We start from the raw sequence: 19,561 nt of genomic DNA on the forward strand, positions 1-19,561 counted from the left end.
TTTCTTAAAATTTCTGAGTAGTAATATATTTTAGTATTTGTAAACATCTGCAAAAATAATTTCCTTTATGCAACAGATTAGCCATAGGCCATTATGGGTCTAATTCCTTGAAGCTAGAAGGGTAACCCTGTTTTAAGTATTTTCATGTTTTTACATGTGCATTTTGCAAAGAAGTTGCAAAGTAATTGGTTTCTGCCCACTCTGCCCCACATTTGTTTAATGCTACAAGCCATTTAAATCCAGTAGCTTCTGAGGTGTCATCTGCCCAAGCTACTGGGGGTTTTGTCTCTGGGCATTTATATTTTCTTCTAATGAAGCAAGTCTTCAGTGAATTGATTCCAAACTAATTTCTAAAAAATGTTTCTATATTAATTTATTTGTTAAGCCAAACCTGTATAATTTAACACACCCAGTAGTACATTAGAAGTTCAGCATCTGTAACTTGTATTGGTAAAATAGTTATAAAATAACAAGCTGAAAACCTCAGTCTTCTCAAATTGTTACTGATTATATCGTTTAGGCAAAGGCAGGGTTTGGGAATCTGTAGTTTATGTAGCCAGACTTAAAAATATGCAAACACCAAGCACACTCCCTCCTCACTGGCTTGTCTGTTGTTCACATTACAGAACTCTGACCAAATCATTGCTAAAACTCTTATTGGAGGGATTCTGGTGATAAGAGTTTATTGTAATTTGGCCCAACTCTACATACAGATGCCAACAATTCTATTTTTCTCACACACAGGTGTGTTCTTATTAACTACTTCATGCTGGCACTTTTTTGTGCAACCAAAGAACAAGCCAGATCAGAGCCAATTCAGGTGAAATTTGAACTGACAAAAAAGGAAGAAAAGATCAATTTTTAACTGGATCAGTTCTCTGATGAGACTAACAAAGTCTGTCAAATGGCAGTGCCAACACAAGGCTTGAGGTAGAAGTGAATGTTGAATATGGAACTGTTTCTATTTTAGTGGTAATACAAATTCCTGGATTAAAGCAACTCTGTAAGCAGTTTTTTCGTTTGCTGCAATACTTTGTTTTCGATCTGTTTGATAATGAGAACTTTGCTCCTGATGGATGTTCCCTTCTTGCCATCTGGACCCCTGTTGTTTGTTGCCTATTCTACATTTTGTGTCCTTCACTATGGTTCTGAGGTGTGGGGAAAGCTTTTGTGGAGCATCCCATCCTAGTTCAGAAAAGTAATTATCTCTGTGGGTTTGTTTGGTTTTGGTTTTGTTGGTGGTTTTTTTTTGGTTTTTTTTGTTTTTTTTTTTCCAGTTTTCATAAAGATTAACCATTACTGGGCAAATACTGATTTTAGTCTTGTTATTGTGCATGGGAAACAGAAAGATGATCTTTGACAACTTACCAGAAAGCCTGTATCTTTTTGCTGCTTTTTTCCTTACTGAGCATTTAAAAAATTTATCTAAGCTCTTTTCTCTTAGTAGACTAGAGAAGTTAAAATATTAATAGATGATATTTTAATAACAATTTTCTAATGAGACTGGCAAAATAAGCTCTTTTGGTGCTGTGCATTTATAATACACCCCTCTCCAAGCAGTGGTCAGAACTGTTCTTTGGTAGAAATTCCAGGTTCTCCTGTTAAAAATTAATGCAAATTGTTTTTTGTTCCCTAGTAATCACAGAATTGAGCCCTCCTTTTGGAACACCCTTGTAAGAGCTCATGAAAATCAGAAAATAGATGAAAGACAATTATTTCATGAGCTTACATATACTTTTTTTTCCTTAAGTTTGCAAGTGCCTGAGCACACTGAACAGAAGATTTATTTAGAAGTGGATTAGAGACATTTACATCTAAATGCTTGATGCGTACTAATAAACTCATACAATTTTGGTATTCTCTCCGCAAGAGAGCAGATAAAGGGACAAAAAAATGTTGTAGATTTCAGTTACTCATTAATAAAGTTTTTCTTGGAAATTCCAGAAGTTAATTATTTGCCAAATATTTTACAAGTGAACTCATTATTATGCATTCTTAACAGTTAAATAGCTAGTTTAACTAACTTGAGCTTTTCTATTGTGAACTTCTAAGACTATGTTTCACATTAACAAGCTGGTTTTCTGTTGTCTTACTTGGGTATAATCACTGCCAGCATTGTAAATGGGAAACACGAGTTCAGTTTCCAGGTGCTAGTTTTTTATGGATTTAGGTAGAAATTACACGACTGCATAAAGTACTTAATAACCTCTGTTATGCTTATGTCTGTTAGACATTGAACATATCCATGGAGCTTCAATGCTCATTAAAGGAAGTTTATGGTGATCAATCTGTTCTTGTGCTTCTGGTACAGCATTGGGAAAGTTCCCTTAGCAGCATGTAGGGTACCTGCAAACTTACTGAGCTTGTAGGATTTGCATTCTTAATTTATGGAGTATGGTTTCAGCTATTCATTGCCTCTAGCAAGTATCAGATTTTTAATGTGATAAAAATACTGCCTGTTAGCATTTGAAGATGTGTATGTATGTATGTGTGCCCTGCTCCATCTCTCTGTATATGTATTGATCTGTATATGTGTCTGTATATATAAAATACTGCTCAGTTCCTTTAATTGTGCAGCACTGTTGTGTTCAGTCAGTATTGTTAGAGTTGTTGAAAACTGCTCAGTCTGTATCACCTCCTGCATTAATAAGGTTGTGGTCCTTGATGCTACTCAAATCAGCCTTCTTCCCTGAAAAGTTACAAATTTTCTTTATTAGATAAACAAAAAAATTAAACTTGATCCTGTGAGGCAGGACTAAAAAGTTACAAAAATATTGTAGTGAAAATGGTGTAGAACATCCTTTATTTTAGGAGATTAGTGATTGTGATTCAAATTTTGAGGAACCAAATTGCCACAAACCTGCTGCAGAGTGGTGTGGCTGCAGGCTGGGGGAGAGCACAGCTGTGCTATCCAGTGTTCCCTCCTGCTGATCCCTGGGCTCAGCAGGGTTCTCCTGCCTCTCTTCCAGCTCCCACGTGTTCCCAGGCTCTGCTGGCTGCTTTTTATTTTGATTTTACTGGATTATGCATTATGCTGGATTAGATACATACCATGAGTTCTCTTAACATCCAAAATTTGAACCAGTCAGATTGCATGTGCTTTTGGGAGATTTAGCAGAATTTTTCAGAAGTTTAACAGTTTTTGAGGCTGTGTATTAGGTGGAGAGTGTATTATCTAGATAGATCCTTCAGTATCTCCTGTTATTTTTGTGATTTGTGTATTCAATGTAGAAATATTTTTATTAAATGTGATTAGGCTTTCTATGTAAGGGTGGCAACCTGTAATTTCTCTTCTGGTTTCCTGTCAAAGTTTAAACAAACTGCTCTGGTCTCCTGAGATCATTCTTTGACTCTTGGAGTCAGATGGAAGTGTTGACTGCTGTTCCATGTCTGGAACAGCCTGTGACTGTTTACTGGGAAAAAGCAGCAGCTACATTGTAGAAATGTGCAGTGTAATATCTCTGAATAGCTCTGTTCTTGTCTTGTGTAGGAGAAATCACCTACTCAATTACAAACACAAGAAGGGTTCATTGTGCAAGTCCTGCACTTACTACTCACGTTGTTTATCTACTTTCCTAAATTTTCATTTTGAAAGGTTCATGCCTTTTTATATTGCTCATTATAGGTGTCCAAATGAGTGATAAAAGATAGGTCGCATAAAATTCCAAACCTGCATCTTGGGGAAAAAAAAAAAAAAATTCTAGAGGTGTTTGGAAACTGCATCTATTAAATTTGCAAACTTTCTCATTCTTCTGCTGAAGTTGGTGTGCACACATTCTGTCCTGCCATACCTTAATCCTTAGGTTCAGAATGGACAGTTCTGGGTTAGGGCTGCAAACCTGAGAGCAGAAGATAAGCTAGGCCAGAAAATCCAGAATGTATTTGTGGTGGATGAAATGAAACTAAATGCAGTTGCACTAAAATAGGATTAGAATTAACATGTTGCAGTGTAGCCACACAATTACGAGGAATGAAGGAGGGAAGTAAAAAGGACTGTCTTTGGAAAAAGAATGATGTAGCAGGCATGTTTTAAACTGTAGTAGATTCAAATTGAAGATGTGTAAATGTATTTAATTTCTTTCCTGTTTGGTTATATCAAAGTAATGAAGTACTGAAATAGTTTGATAATAGTAATTTGCTTTTAGGAATGTCTCCTATGTGATAGTAAAAAATATTATACTTGGTAACAGATAGGTGAATGTTACCAAAAAAAGCTATGAAGTTGCATTTCATTTCATGGTGTATTTAGCTCTCCATATTTTTTAATTAGAAATGTAGTGATACACTGGCAATATGTAGAGAGAGGAATAAAAATTTCTTAGAATTCAGTTTATGAGGAGGTTTTCTTCACACACAGGAGGTGACTTAGAACTTCGTGTTGAATAGTTGAAGACTTAATACCAACACAGAGGAGAAATTGCTTCAATAAATGATTTGAGCTTTTGCAGTTATTTAAGTAAATAGATTATTTGAAGAAATGCTGGGTATTACAAAGTTTCAGGCCAGACCATGCTAAGTATTGAAACATTTTCATTACAATGTTTAACAGAAGTAGAGCTTGTCATTCTCATGTACCCCATTATAAGACATTGTTTTCAGCTGCTGTGGACTTGAGTGATATTTTAACTGTTTGTACTGAAGCTGTCAGAATCAGATTTTTTATTTTCATATTGAAAAGCTTATTTAAGCACATTTTAGCCCTGTTTGAGGAAAGACTTTCTGTTTATAGACGTTTTCCCAGTTCCTGCCACTTCTGGCATTGAATATTCATGTGTATGATAACACAGGTCAATGAAACTTGTCTCCTCACATCTTCAAAGAATCCCAGAACACAGATCATGATTCTGGCAGCTCAAGGCTAGGGACTTCAACCAAGACATTTTTATAGCTGAACAACTGAGCCAAAAGCAGAGATGCTGCTATTAGTGACTTCCAGGCAGATCCCTGATTGTATCAAGGGCAAGAGATCCAGTAGGACTGGTAGGACAGCTGGGTGAAATACTAAGGTGTTGGAGGGCCTGGAGACAGCAAAAGGTGCATTTCTCTCAAGTGTCTGGGACACTAAAGGCAGTCCTTTCACGGTATGGTTACTTGGCTGCAGTGCTCATCACCTGAGGAAAGACCTGCTCTAGAGCAGGAGATAATGGGGAATTTATTCCAGGCTGTGGTTCTGCTCCTTGGACATGCAGTAGCTGACTGCTGCCAGTACAGCTGCCCGAAGAGCTGCTGGTTCCTTGCAGAGCATGACTGTGAGATGGCATTTCAGGCAACTGGGACTAAACATGCCAAACCTATTAGCAAATTAGGCTTCAGCACTCTTTAGGCCTTGGTTTCTTCTAAGCAGAATCTCAGAGCCAATATGAAATTACACTTTCCTCGGAACACACTTGTACTCCCACGCTATTTATGTTAGACAGCAGCAGCAGGAGGTGGTTGATCTGATGACAGAAGTGGAAGCCCTGTACAGGAATAAAAGGCATTACTAAGTTAGATTACTGAAGGAAGAGTTACTGTTTAGCTTTCAGAAATCTTGGCTGTGGAACTGAAAAGTATCATTTTGTGTAGTGATTTACTTTTTCTTTTTAAATGGTCCTCAGTCTCATTTACCTATATGCTTTTTTTTATTTTATAGCTGATGCCAGACCAATTAGCATAATTTTTTTTTCTTCATTTGGATCTTCTGTTTTATGAAGGAAATCCAGAAAATGTCTCCTTCATTAGACAGTCACAGTAAAAAGTTGGAAATGTGTTTGTGTTCCATTTTTTGAAGTCACCTGAAAATGTCTTTATAAATGCAAAATGCGATGTAGCCTGATGATTCTGAATTCAGGAAGTTCATAAAATTTTCTGAAGTACTTAACAATAGCCAGTATTTATTTATTTTTAAAATAAATACTAGCTGAAGTACAAGAATGTATGCTTGTTTAAAGGACAGTGTTGTTCAAACCAATGAATTTTTAATAGTGGAGAATTGCGGCTCTTGATCTCTGGATCTAAGGGAAGTAGTGTGTGGTTTTGTTGGGTTTGACTGTGAGCTGGGTTTCTTGTGGGGTTTCTTTTGGTTTTTGTTCTTTGAGGTTTGTTTTGGTTTTAAGTTGGTTGTTTTTGTTGGTTTTGGGTTTTATATAATTTTAACTACTGCACAATATTGTCCATTTTGGAATGGTAGTTTTCTGTTTTCCCTGGAGTGGTGTTAATTAAACTCCATGTTTACCCATAAGAGGTGGATAACTTGAAACTGGTAAAGAGTTAGGGATTGCTTGGTACTACAGACTTAGAATTGTTGTACGTACAGGATTTATATAGGCTTCTCCTTTCCCCTCCCTTTCTTCTGTTTCAGGTGAAATTGTGGTGAACGAAGTAAATTTTGTAAGGAAGTGCATTGCAACAGACACGAGCCAGTATGATCTGTGGGGCAAGCTGGTTTGCACTAACTTCAAGATTTCCTTTATTACAGATGACCCAATGCCACTGCAGGTTGGTTATTGCTCACTTGGCTACATCATGAATGTGATAAGTGAAATTATTCACACAGTCAGTCTGTCTCATATCTGATATAAATGGATGCCTTCTAAGCAGGCTACAGGATGAGGTTGCACTGTCCTGTTCTGAATGTGTTGCTGTTCCATCCATTCATATCCGAACAAGAGCAAGAAATTTGTAGAGAAGTGCATCCAGCTCCATTCACCTCCATGTATGGAGGCTTCTCCAGGAAGTGGTTTTACAAAAGGCAAAGCAGGAATTATACACAGGTGTGTTCGTCCTCGAAGGAGCTGTTTGCAAATGTCCCTTAGACTAGACAAGTGTCAGATCAGCAAAGCTCTTCCATGTGGTGTTTTATTGGTGTTACTGATGGAGGGCAGAGTAACCATGAAATGAGAATTCATTGTAGATGAAGCAACAAGAAGAGGGGAGAAGAACGCTTCTGCTTTGTCAAAGCAGAGCTCATGACATTCAAAACCATGATCAGTGTTTGAACAGCACAGCATACAACACTGGAAATCCAAGTAGTGAGCTGTGTGTTATTTTCAGTAGAGTTTGCACTTCCATTTGGGGCTTTTAAAGGACATGTTCCATTGACTAAAGATATTTATAGCTCTGAAAGTAGATAGATGCTTATTCAATAATGGTTAGGAAGTTTGACCAGAGCTATTTCAAAAGGCTAATTTTTGACACAAATTAGTTGTCAAAATTTGTCCCTGAAAGTAGAATTAATATATTTTTTTCTTCCCATGCTTACAAAAGTGATAATAATTGGAGATTTCTTATATTATTTATATATATATATTATACATATATATATTTATATATATTATACTTCAAATTGTATTGAATTTCTAAGATTAATTTCTTATACTAATTCAGTGCAAATAGGGAGGTTATTTTGCATATTCCACTGGGGTTTCTACACTGCTCGGTGTGCAGTTCAGCAGCCTCTAACCTCTAATTACTTGGGAATAGGCAAGGGTAGTACCTGTCAGAAAAGCCTAGGCATGCCTGATTTTTATCATAGTTTCTTCAAAGTTGTGCTGTATATCTGGTTGCAAACTGCAGAACTGCAATTAACGGCTGTGAGTTCTGTGTTTCAGAAATTCCATTATAAAAACCTCCTCCTTGGTGAACACGATGTCCCACTCACATGCATCGAGCAGATTGTCACAGGTATGTCCAAAATAGCTAAGTATAATGACAGGTTTATTCTTATTCAGAACCAAACTGTTACCTGCCTGTTAAGTTCTGCAGAATTGTTGACACTTGAGGTTTTATGTCATTAATCTACCCTGATTTCAAGTATTTGGTTATTTAAAATTAGGATAAAAGCTTCAAATGCTGAATAAATCTTGAGGTGCCATGCCATGCAGGAGACTTAGTTGGGTCTTTATATTATAGTCTTTATATTTGCAACTACCATACTGAATCAACAGGTGTTGTAGGAGAGACATGTTACAGCAGTACAGAATTTTGTTAGCAACATTTTTACATTGAATCATCTGAATCTGTGCCACTGAAATACACTAAATTGCAAAAATAGCTTATACAGTTAGACATAGATGGGATTTCTGACAAGAGAAATGCTGTAGTTTTCAGTCCTCTCTAATTCTTAGCAAGGTAATAGCTGGTGGTCTCAAAAAATCTGCAAATGGCAATCGACATCTTAATCTGAAGAAACAAAATACTTCTTGTGAAGATCCATGTTTTGATTTGTTGGATCCCTTAGACTGACCTATTTGTTAAGTATGTTTTTCATCTTGTAATGTAAAATTTTGTAAAAGTGGTAAGTTTTCAAATTTTGTTTATGGCATGGGCTGTTAAACTCTTGGTTTTTTGACTGTAGATAATCTAAATTATTGGTTATAAGTTTTCAATGCCCAAAGTTGGTTGTAATCACTGTGAAAAGATTAATGTGTTTCTCAGGAAGAACATGATGAAGAAATGGTATTTTTTTTTTTACAACAAAGAGTTGCTATTGACCTGTTTTATCGTCTTGCACTGGCCCACATTTGAGGCCCCTTTTCTAAAACATGAGATTTACCCTAATTTTAGTATAGCATAAGCTTTTACTAACAGGAATCAACGGATTTTCTACCTGAATCCAAATGTGCCAATAAATAAAAACCTTCTGGCAGCAACATTACTGTATCTGTTTGAACCAATCTTGTGTTTCCTTACAGAACACAGCTGAATAATTTTCTCTTCTTTGCAGTGAATGATACCAAGAGGAAGCAGAAGGTCCTTGGTCCCAATCAAAAACTGAAATTTAATCCAACTGAATTAATAATTTATTGCAAAGACTTCCGTATTGTCAGGTTTCATTTTGATGAAGCAGGTCCTGAAAGTGCAAAAAAGGTATTACCTTGTTATAAATTTCTGCCTTGTAGTCATTACAAGTAGCAACAGCTATGCTGATAAGAACACTTTGTATTATTATGTTTTGATAGAGAAGTGGGGGGAAGAATTGCAGATTATTCACATTCAGTTACAGGAGACTATCTGGACTTTTGGAGTCAAATCTATTAGGGAAAAAAAATATTGTGATGTATTAACTGTTTAGTATCGTATAAGATAAATCAGTATTTCTTGTCATATCTGTTGTACTTTTAAAAGTTATTAATTTATTAAATAAATATTTAAAAGGTCTGGAATCAGAATGTTGCATTGCAGCTGTACAACAGATGTTTGCATTTTTATGGAAAATGTTTCAAGCTTTGCTACATTTTCTAAAAGCCATAAGCTTTATTTCCCCAGAGGCTGAGTGTACTTCCTTATGCCTTAATGGTGTCACACAGCTCTTGGAATCACCATCTAGTCCAATTGACATGAACCTGGGCTCTTTCTCAACATCTTGTTAAGCAAAGACTCGTACACCACTCGACAGGAGGAATTACTGGGCTCTGTACATTCCTGGGGCTTTCCTTCCTTGCCCGCTCGCCCCGTGTTGCCGCAGGTCCGGGCGCAGCGGGGCTGTGTTGTTGGGGCTGCCCCAGGTGGGATAAGCTGTGCCGAGCAGGGCCGGCCGGGAGCGCCTTCCCGGCACTGGCTGTCCCCGTGCCGGCCCGCCTGCCCTGACCTCCGCGGCACCGCAGCTGGCACAGCCGGCCTTTCGTAAGGAATGACCCACTTTGCTCTCAGAGCTTAGCAATTCCCCTTCTCAGTAGGATCAGGTTTGAGTTTAGCCCTGTAAGTCCCAAGGACCATCTGCCCAGGCGTAAGTCTGTGTGCAGTTACTGAGCGAGAACTGCTGAACCGGCTCAGCCCCTTCATCCTCCCCGAGATGCTCGGACAGGAGCCCGTCATGAACCACCCTGCTCTGGCCTTGCCCCGTTCTGGCTTGCCCCCCTGCCTGCTGCCTATGCTGGCTGGAGCCTTCCACGTTTGGCAGTCTTCTTGCAGTCATTCCCTTGCATAGCTTCTTCAAAATCCCCCTGGAGCAGCCATCTCCTGCAATATCTTTACAGCAACTGTTTCTAATTGGCTGTCACAGCAAAGGAGAGTGATTAGCCCGGAGGAGGAGAGAATAAACTCAGCATCTCATTAACATTCTTTGTGCTGCTTTTCTTGTGCAAGAGCAAACAGTGAAACCATTTTATGAAGGCCTTTATGTTAGGTATTTGTAATTACATGGTCTTAGGTGGTTTCTTCTGATAGGAAGAACAGCTAGGTCTAGAGAGCCAGAGCCTCTTGTGGTTCTAGATCTTGTGCTGGTGGTGACAAAAGTGTAACAACTGCCATTTTCAAATACCAGAAGGTGCTCAGTGGAGAGGAAGAAAACTTGTACAAATATCAGCTGTGTGGTTACTGTTGCAGTTTCGATGCATCAAGTAGGTTACTGCCGCTTTGTGTGGGTGTAGCACAGAAGCACTTTAACTGATGGGAGATCACATTCAGCTAATCTAATCTAATGTTTCCATAATAACATTATTCTATTAGCATTAAAATATAAATGTATAGAACCATGAGATCCCTAGATCAGTTTTCCTGCATCAGGATTTTGCTTAAATTATTTTGGGATGCTGGTGAACACATCTGGAGTGGTCTCACACGGCATATTGAATGGAGTTGTTTTGTTCTTTCTGACATTTAGATGGCATGCTGGCACCACAGTATGGAAAGATTTTATCTGGTTTCTGTTCCTGCCCTTCAGGTAGTACATATTAGCAAGGTTGTCCTGGTGCTTAAAAACAGAAGACAGTGATCAGTCCTCCTTAAAGTTCTGAAGAGCCTCTTTAATCTATATTTACATCCAACTGTTTGTACAAGAAAATTTTGGTAGCTGTCTACTTGGAAATAACTGTGTGTGCATAACTTTTGTAGGGAAGACCAAGGCTTAAAGTGTACCTGATTTCTGATGTGAGGGGAAGCCTGCTCTTGGGCTGAGGGTGCATTGCTGTCTGACTGGGAAAGTGCCATAGGAGAGGACTGACCATGGAATTGGGGTTCTGGATGGAGGGGCCTGCATGGCAATTCATGTTTCAAAATGAGCTTCAAATATATGGAGTAGTTAGAAAGACAACAGGTGCTAACTTCATGCAGTTAAGGAATTTGTTTCAAGCATAGTTCCTTGCACGTACTGGAAATACTCAGCAGCATCCAGTGACATAAATTGGTGTTGGCAAAGAGAATGTAGTCTGTTCCTAAGGAAGTGTCTCTGTTTGCTGAACAGGGCATAAGGGAGAATAACTAATTAAGCTACCTTACTAGAATAGAGATTATTCCAAGTCTCTCTTTGAGGAGCTCAGAAAGATCATCTTTCCAAGGTTCTCTTTGGATGCTGTGAAAAGAAGGATCCAAGTTTGAAAGCAGGCTTCTGATGTGAACAAACTGACAGGCTTGACTACATGTGGACACATGGGTGATGTTGGCAGAACTTTTAGAGGTCTTTTTCTTTGCCTTTAAGCAGAAACATTGTAAGAACACATTAATTTATTTTCAGGTAAACTATTATAAAGAAGCTTAAAAATCAGTTCTGTTAGAAAAATACCCTCAGTACTTGTTGCAGCCAATACATGCTAATAAAATATTGTCTCAGCATTAGTCAGCCAGGTAAATATTTTCTTCCTCATTTTTATTAGTGAATATTTGGGAAATAAGCGTTAAGGAAAAATAGAAGGAATGGAAATTTGCACTCACCACTGCTTAGCAGTTTAATTTTGTTTTGTCTCTAAAATAAAGTGATAGAGTCCCCAAAGGAAGGAAAGCCAGATGGGTGTGGGAGGAAGTGGAGGATGGGGAAGCAAGGGTAAGTAAGTTGGGGACGTCTTAAGTTAGACACTGCAAAAAAAGAAGCATTTCACATTCCTTAGAGGAAAGGAATTACTTTGTTCCAAAAATGACAGCAAACAGTCAAACTGAAAACTCCTGCTATTTTTTAGGCACTGCAGTATTGGACATTAGAGTGAGAAAATAAAATGTATGAAAAGGTGAGGCTGTAGATCTTCTGAGCATTAGGTGATGGCCACTGTGTTGCCTCACTGTGCATATGGATCTTGGCAGTGCCCCAGGATGGCACACAGCCTGTGCCTCCATGACTGTATCTCCATTTTCTCATTCCTTTCTCTTCTGCAACTCTCTCAGTTCTTTTCTTCACGAAGCTTTTTTGAATGAGTATGAGAGTCATTTCAGAATCACATGCTCAATCAAAACAGAAGGAAAATTTTTTATCTCAAATCTTGTTTCCTGTGCAATCAAAAGTAGCCTTTCCTACGTCATAGCACTTGGGATGGAGAGGAGCATTTTTTTCCCTAATTGTTATGAACAATAATATGCAACTCTTAAGAATTTTGGACAAACGGTCCTGACCATTTCTAATGTGTTCCTCCCGCCTCCTCAGCTCTATTACCTTGTTCTAATTGCTTATACAGATCACAGAATTGGTACTGTTTCAAGGCACTGGGAATGCACGAGATACTGTCTTTGGAAGGGATGAAGAAAACTTGTTTTAGAAGTAAACTTACAGAATCACAGGATCAGAATGGTTTGGCTTGGAAGGGCCCTTAAAACTCACCTCATTCCACCCCCCTGCCATGGGCAGGGACATATTCCACTACATCAGGTTTTTCAAAGCCTTGTCCTGGTCTTGAACACTTCAGGGATGGCACAGCCACTACTTCCCTGAGCAAAGGTTAAAGATATTTTTAAAAATACAGATGAATTTAAAAAATTCTCCTCATGCTGGATGTTTATTTTCCCAATAGTTTTCCAGCCTAGGAAAATGAACAAAACCTGTTCGTGGGACTTGAAGTAGTCCTGTTTGTCTGACTTTCTACCGCAGGTGTCTGCTTGGGATAGGAATTGCAGTAGCAATGGAAAACAGTATTTTTCCAGAGCATTCATAAGCCAGGTAGCCTGGCTTAAGGAAGAAGGGAAAATCCAGGGCTGTGCTAACTTAGCACATCTGAAATTATTTTCACAACTCTTCTGCAAGAGCATTAGCAATACTTTGAAGCTCTTGCCCTTGGTAAAATTCCTGTTGAAGAGGGTGTGCCCTGAAAGTTATTTTTCTCAGATAGGGGTTGAACAGGGGACACTGACATAGGGAAATGGCTTTTGTACTAAGAAATAACTACAGCCATTGTGTTTACTGCCTTTAATAAATGAACTTTCCAACAAGCAGCCTATTCTCTTGTTATTTGTCTGAGCCTACATATCTTCAGCTTTACACAATTGTAAATTGGCAAGAATACCAAACATTTTTGAGTTTGATATGAGAACGCTTCCTGTAAAACATGCTTGTCTTCCAATTTAGAGCATTCTACTTATGGCCATAATCTGCTGAGATCTGTGGAATGTGCTTGTCTTCTGAATCTCTGAGACAATAAAGCTATTATAGGGATTTAGTGAGGAATAAGCAGAAAATTAGTATGCCTTTAGTAGTACTTGTTTAGTGTATCTATGAGTGGGATTTTTCTAAAATGTAAAAATAGAGACAGTAGCAGGATAAATCTATCACTTTTTAAAATGAGAGAAATAGAGGTCCTGAACCTGTGGGTGGACTATTTCACCCATGGTGTGAGTTACATCTATTCCATGGAACACCCAGAGCATTTTCCAGCTTCTGCTTTATTTAAAAGTACAAGTGTGGTCTCATATTTTTTGTGGGGAACTGGATCTGGATGGTCACTATCCCCCCCCACACCATTTTATCCCTCTTCACCCAGCACACACATACTCCCTTTTTCAAATGTGGCAAGCAAATGACAGGGATTTCAGCTGCTGCCTATTTAAAAATAGATTTTACTGTATTCCTGTTGTGTTATTTGGCAGCGCAATGGAATTTTTTTCCTGCAGTTTGTCCTGAAGCCTTGAGAGTAGATTAGCATAGTAAAAGGCTTTCAACTTTCACTCCATAAATGAAGATGAGGAGTAGCTCTGCTAGAATCAGTTACTGTAGTGAAAAGCTATGTAGAAAAATGGAAGTCAAAATGTGCATATACACAGATTTCCATTTTGTTTCATTGTGAATGATAACCAGAAGTAATGTGTTAGAAGTGGCCAAATATTGTTGAATAGCTGGCTTCTGCTTTGGTGCATACACTGAAATCACAAGATTTAGTAAAATGTACATGGCTTCCAGTTATGTCATTAAAAATTTTATCAAATCCTGGAAATGAGCTTTTAAGTGTTCATTAGGAAAGTCTGCTGTACTGTTTTCCAGGGACACTTCTACTGTTTGGGTGTCACCCCTGGAGTGTTCTGTCCTCTATTTTCCTTTGCAGTTTCATTGTAGAACAGAAAGTGTGGGGAGAGCAGTTAAAGAAACCATTGTTCTAAGACTCAACTGGAATTTTTTGTTGAGTATTTGTGAAACAACATTTTCAGCTCAGGTTAGTCTACTGTCATTACTGGTTTTATAAATAATGAGGACTGTCCCCATTAAAAGTCAAAGGATATAAAAAATACAATAAAGGTTCCATAACCAGGGATGTTGCATACAAAAAAAAAAAAAAAAAAAAACAAACCAGCAGCTTTCTCCAGGCAGATCTCAGCATAACTGAGCTCTCGAGCTTTGTTCCTGTTGCCCAGCGCTGCCAGCACTGACACTCCTTCAGTTCTGTGGTGCAAATCTTTCTGTTATGCCTATCACAATAAGGACAATTTTCTTCATAAAAAGAAAACAATTTCTTGGATGCACAGGATTTTTTTCAAAAATGATATTCAAAACTGCTAAATTCTAAATAAATTTTGTAAATGTGTTTCTAAATATGAAGAGTTGGGAAAAGTTGAAGGGAAGATAGAAAAAAAAAAAATTAGGTGATAAGAATGTGGACTTAGTCCCTGGTTAAAAGGTACCATTTAGTAAAATGCAGAAGCAAATACTGAGGGAAGAGGACAAAGTTAAAGACTCCATTCATGTCCTGAAATTTGAAGAATAACAGCACCAATCTCTACGTGATACTTTTTTCCTTCCTGAATTTGATTCTTCTAGACATTAGGGTTTTTGTCAAATCTTTTGTATTTATTAGTGAATATCTCCATTCAAAGAGACAGAGACTAGAAATGCTCAATGAAATTTTAAGTCTAGGATATAATCCTAAATCATGTGCTGCACTCTTAATTTTAAGAATCTTAGGGAAAGAACCAATAAGGTTTTTTATAAGTAAGTCACACATGAAAAACCTCCTGGCCCAACTGACAACTTCGTAGCCAAAATATCTGTCAAATGGTGTTAAATACTGAGACCAGATTTTAGTTCAGGACATGCCTGAACTGTTAATTGTTCAAAGTTGTCCTGGTAAAATTCCATTGTGTTGTTTCTGTGTTTTTCCCCTCTTCCCAAAGCACTGATTGCTGGCTGCTGTCAGAACAGTGCTAGGTTGGACCTTTTGAACTGACCCTGCCTGCTCTTAGGTTCTTCTGCTGGATTGATAAATACTCCTTTCCTTAAAGAAAATATCAAAAGACTGATTTTTAGTTTTTTCACAGCTCTGCATATTTGACACTGTTACAATTAAGGGCAATAATTTTTTTGTCTATACAGATATATAAATAACAGTAATAAATGTCTCTTTCCTAGGTGTGCCTTGCAATAGCTCATTATTCTCAGCCAACGGATCTTCAGCTTCTCTTTGCATTTGAGTATGTTGGGGAAATATATCATAATCCAGGTAAGGATGAAAGTACTTGGATTGTGCTTTTTTTCCTGTTTTTTAATACGTATTTTTAGTAAGACTTCTGTCCAGAAGCAGTGGCAAAAAGCATTTGAGGCTTTCTCCAAGGGTAACAAAATTGGCTTGTTCTGCACCCAGCCTCTTACTTATGGTTATAAGTCATTCATTGGGATAGACATTAATGACCAAAATCCAAAGAAATGTCTTTCCTGTCTGGAACAAAGCCAAACTGTGCCAGCATGAATACTCCTATTTCTCAGTTCACACTTCCATCCTCCTGTTGTATGTCTCTGTTGGTACTCTGGGTACCCAGTGAATGTCCCATCAGGCAGGCTTGCTCACCTGCCCTTCTTTTGGGAATAAGTTTCTCTTCTGGTGGTATTGCAGGAGGATTTGTGCAACTTGGGACTCCATACCTTCTTTCCTAGAGGCTTACTAGGCAGTTCTTACCACTCAAAACCTCCACCACCCCTGCTGAGTTGGAGCACACCCTCTCTGCTCAAGGCCAATCTCCAACTGAACCTTGTCAGTTAGGTAAGCCTGCAAAGATGCCTTTGGAACGTGATTTCTAGCGTAATGCTGTGCGGTCACCACTGAGTGTTCCCCAGCCAAGACACAGCTGAGAGCCACCAGTTGTAGGGTGACAAGCCTCCCCACAGAGCATGCTGCTGCTGCAGAGCTGTGGTACTGAGATCTGAACTCAGCAGCTGGCACTAGAAACCACTGATCTGCCTGTTACAAAACATGAACCTTGTGGAATTACGAGATCAGGCCTTCAAATTTGCAAAACAATGCATGGTTTTCATCCAGGTGCCTCTATGACTGCCCTGTGCATGCGCAAAAATAAGTGTGCGTGTGATGATGTTGCACACACAATTACACATGGAATTTCTTACCTCATAAAGCTTGGGCAATTATTAAAGTCCATGTATTTTCATGTTATAAAGTACTAGGGAGGAAGCCAATTTGCAGATAAAATTGCAATCAAATGTTAGGCTGTCACAAAGTTGCCTTTACTCTCTCTTTAAAATACCATTTGCTCTATGGAAAAATACCTAGTGGAAGAATTACGTAAGGTGGGTAAAAATGTTCCTCTGGAGCAGCAGACAAGAATGGCAAAGGAGAGTTGTTCTGCCATGCTGCAGTTCCTAAGAGAATATGAAAATCTTTTGGGTGGTGTTGGGGTGTTCTTGTTGTTGTGAACCCTGGTGTTTGTCCCATAGATACCTGGCTTTGCTCTTGCAATTCCAGTGCTGTTTAATGACTCTTTCTCCCTGCTACTCCCAGTAAAGTAAAAGGTGAAATGCTGTCTTTGTGCTTCCAGGGGAACAGAAAAAGCCTGCATTGCTCTGGTGTATGTGTACATTGTTTTTTCCCCAGGCTATATTTGATAGTTATATATCCTGCCATTAAACAGAAAAACTGACTTTTTTTTTATAATTACTGTATTTCTCTGTTTACCATCTTTGAAGAACTACTTCACTCTGATTTTAGTCCTGTTTTCTTCTGAAAATCCTAAGCAGTCAAAGTGCCAGTGCAAGAATGAAGTTGATAGATACAGAAAGCAGAAACCACACAGGTTATGGGATGTCAGCAGAGCTGTGACACTGTTCTGTTTCCTTTCGGCAGGCTCTTGCTGAGGCTCAGAGCTTTCATGGGGGAGGTAATAGGGCTGAATTTCAGTTTATTCCACTTCCATCTAAAAATGTACTTCAAGTGTCAAAAAACAAAATGTAATTTCTTTTTGACACAGCTGACTGTCCCTTTGGCATTTAAAGAATGACCAGCAAAGGAGATCCTTCTGTATAACAACAGCCTCTCTAAGCTCCTGGTCCCTAAACACAAAATGATAGGCCTTCTTTTTGTGTGGATATATATCTATATAGAAAGCCCAATATTTTAACATGGCCTTCCATTTCTTTTATTTGCTGTTAATACAGCAGTCATTTGAAGTTGCTGAAATTATATAAGTTTTATTTTGCTTTCTTGACATGGTAGCTATTAATGGGTAGCCTATAAAGGGTTCATGTTTTTAAAACATTGCAAACTTTGGAATATTGAAGAAAGAAAGCCTGTGACTGAAGATAACATTTGTTCCTGAGTATTAGTATGCCTTGGCTTCCATTGAGCAGCACAGCAGGCCAATTTTATGTTGCTTTTCTAATGAAATTGCAAGGAAAAAATACATTGACATCTTCATGTATCATCAAGCTGCCATTAAATCACTGCTTTCTTGTAATACAACAATAGATAATATAGATAATACTAGTCCTGTTGCTAATGACTTATTTTTGTAATTAGGAAGGTGAAGAGTTTGATTTTTATTTATTTTTTTAATGGGCATTGATGACTTTCCTTTTCCTAGCAAAGAAGGTGAATGGCATAGACCCAGGAGGTGGTGGTGGTGGCATCAGCAGTGCCAGTGGTCAACAGACTCCTCTGTTTGAAACTTACTCGGATTGGGATAGAGAAATCAAAAGGACAGGTGCATCCGAGTGGAGAGTGTGCTCAGTCAATGAAGGTTATATGATCTCCACTTGGTAAGTGGCTCTTGGGACACCAGCAGGAGGGAATTGGGCTGTCTTGTCCTGTGTGCCCCACAGCCTCTGTCATACCCAACTGTGCACTGCACCTCTTGATTGTGCTGCTCTCTGGAGAGGCCCCCAGAGGAAAGATGCTGCAAGTCTTGTCCTTGAAGGAAATGTCATGTCCCTAAAGGAAATGTCTTGACCCTAAAGGAAATGTCATGTTATGGCATTCATTGCTTTGGTGCTTCTGTACTTCCATGTGGGCCATGCAGTTTCTCACCAGTGTCTTCGAGGCTGTGCTGGTGCTGTGGCTGAGCCCTCACACTGGACAACAGCAGCCACACCCAGGGGCTGCTCTGGGACAGCCTCACTGAGCTGGTGACACAGCCCTGCAGCAAGAGGGAAGATGGTAAAAAACACAGGGAAAAGTAACCTTTTTTATCATGCTTTTTTCCACAAGCCTTCCAGAATATTTTGTGGTTCCGTCTTCCTTAGCAGATCAAGACCTGAAGCTGTACTCCTACTCCTTCATTGGGAGGCGAATGCCAGTAAGTGTCCTCTTTGTTCTGGTACTGCTCTGGTCATTGCACAGTATTCAACTTATTCAATTAACAGAGTTCTGTGCATAGCATTAAGGAAAAAATTTGTACAGAATAGCTCTAACCTGCACGATTTTGTTGTTTCTTGTGCTTTTCCCCCATGTTAGTTATGGTCCTGGAATCACCCAAACGGGAGCGCCCTTGTGAGAATGGCCAACATTAAAGATGTATTGCAGCAGCGAAGAATTGATCAAAGGTAAATGACTCGGTGTGTCACTCTTCTGTCAGAGGGTGACTGTGACACAGCACTGGGTGGCAACGGAGGGGACCCTGTGTGACACCACAGTGTGGGAACTTTGGAGAGATTGCTCTCTGCATCTGGTTCTGGCACAATTTTTATTCAAGGCCATTCCACTTTCCAATACTGAGTAACTTTACAGGTTTTAAGATATGTTTATTTTTTAGGGGGCTAATCATTCAGAAGACAGAATTTATTGATAAAAGGATCAGATTTACTATAATACAGCTTACATTGGTGGAGATTTTCTTACCTCCTTCAGCAGGACAGTAAAAAAAACCCCTTCATTTGTGGCGTTGGGAAATACAATTCAATAGACTTAGTATCATAATGCACATTATATTTCTGTGAAATATTTGTCATGCGCTGGCCTTAATGAAAGACTAAGGCATTTAGTGCCTTGTGTAGGTAGTTTACAAGCTTAGTGGGTTTTGTTCTTTGGTTTAATTTGTAGTGTGACTTTTTTTGTAACACACCTGCATTGTGTGTTAGGCTGGAGCTCTGAGTTTTAGTTGAAACCCTGTCAGATTTCCTGACGTAATAAACTTGAAATATGTTCTCTTCATTTAACTTAGGTAAGTCTACTAAAAA

General features: G+C 38.7%; 1 protein-coding gene across 6 annotated transcripts in view; it reads left to right on the forward strand.

Annotated features, from left to right (window-relative positions):
• The window catches only part of MTMR10 (myotubularin related protein 10), a 43,164-nt gene that overhangs the window by 14,365 nt on the left and 9,238 nt on the right, over positions 1-19,561 (forward strand). For all 6 annotated transcript variants that reach the window (XM_053954217.1, XM_053954212.1, XM_053954213.1 and 3 more), the window contains 7 exons: positions 6,341-6,477; positions 7,590-7,662; positions 8,705-8,847; positions 15,512-15,602; positions 17,971-18,145; positions 18,594-18,681; positions 18,840-18,928. In XM_053954217.1, the coding sequence (XP_053810192.1) occupies positions 6,341-6,477; positions 7,590-7,662; positions 8,705-8,847; positions 15,512-15,602; positions 17,971-18,145; positions 18,594-18,681; positions 18,840-18,928 (796 nt within the window). The remainder of the gene's footprint in view (positions 1-6,340; positions 6,478-7,589; positions 7,663-8,704; positions 8,848-15,511; positions 15,603-17,970; positions 18,146-18,593; positions 18,682-18,839; positions 18,929-19,561) is intronic.

This window comes from Vidua chalybeata, chromosome 13 (genome assembly GCF_026979565.1).
Source record: "Vidua chalybeata isolate OUT-0048 chromosome 13, bVidCha1 merged haplotype, whole genome shotgun sequence".
Classification (NCBI taxonomy): Eukaryota; Metazoa; Chordata; class Aves; order Passeriformes; family Viduidae; genus Vidua; species Vidua chalybeata.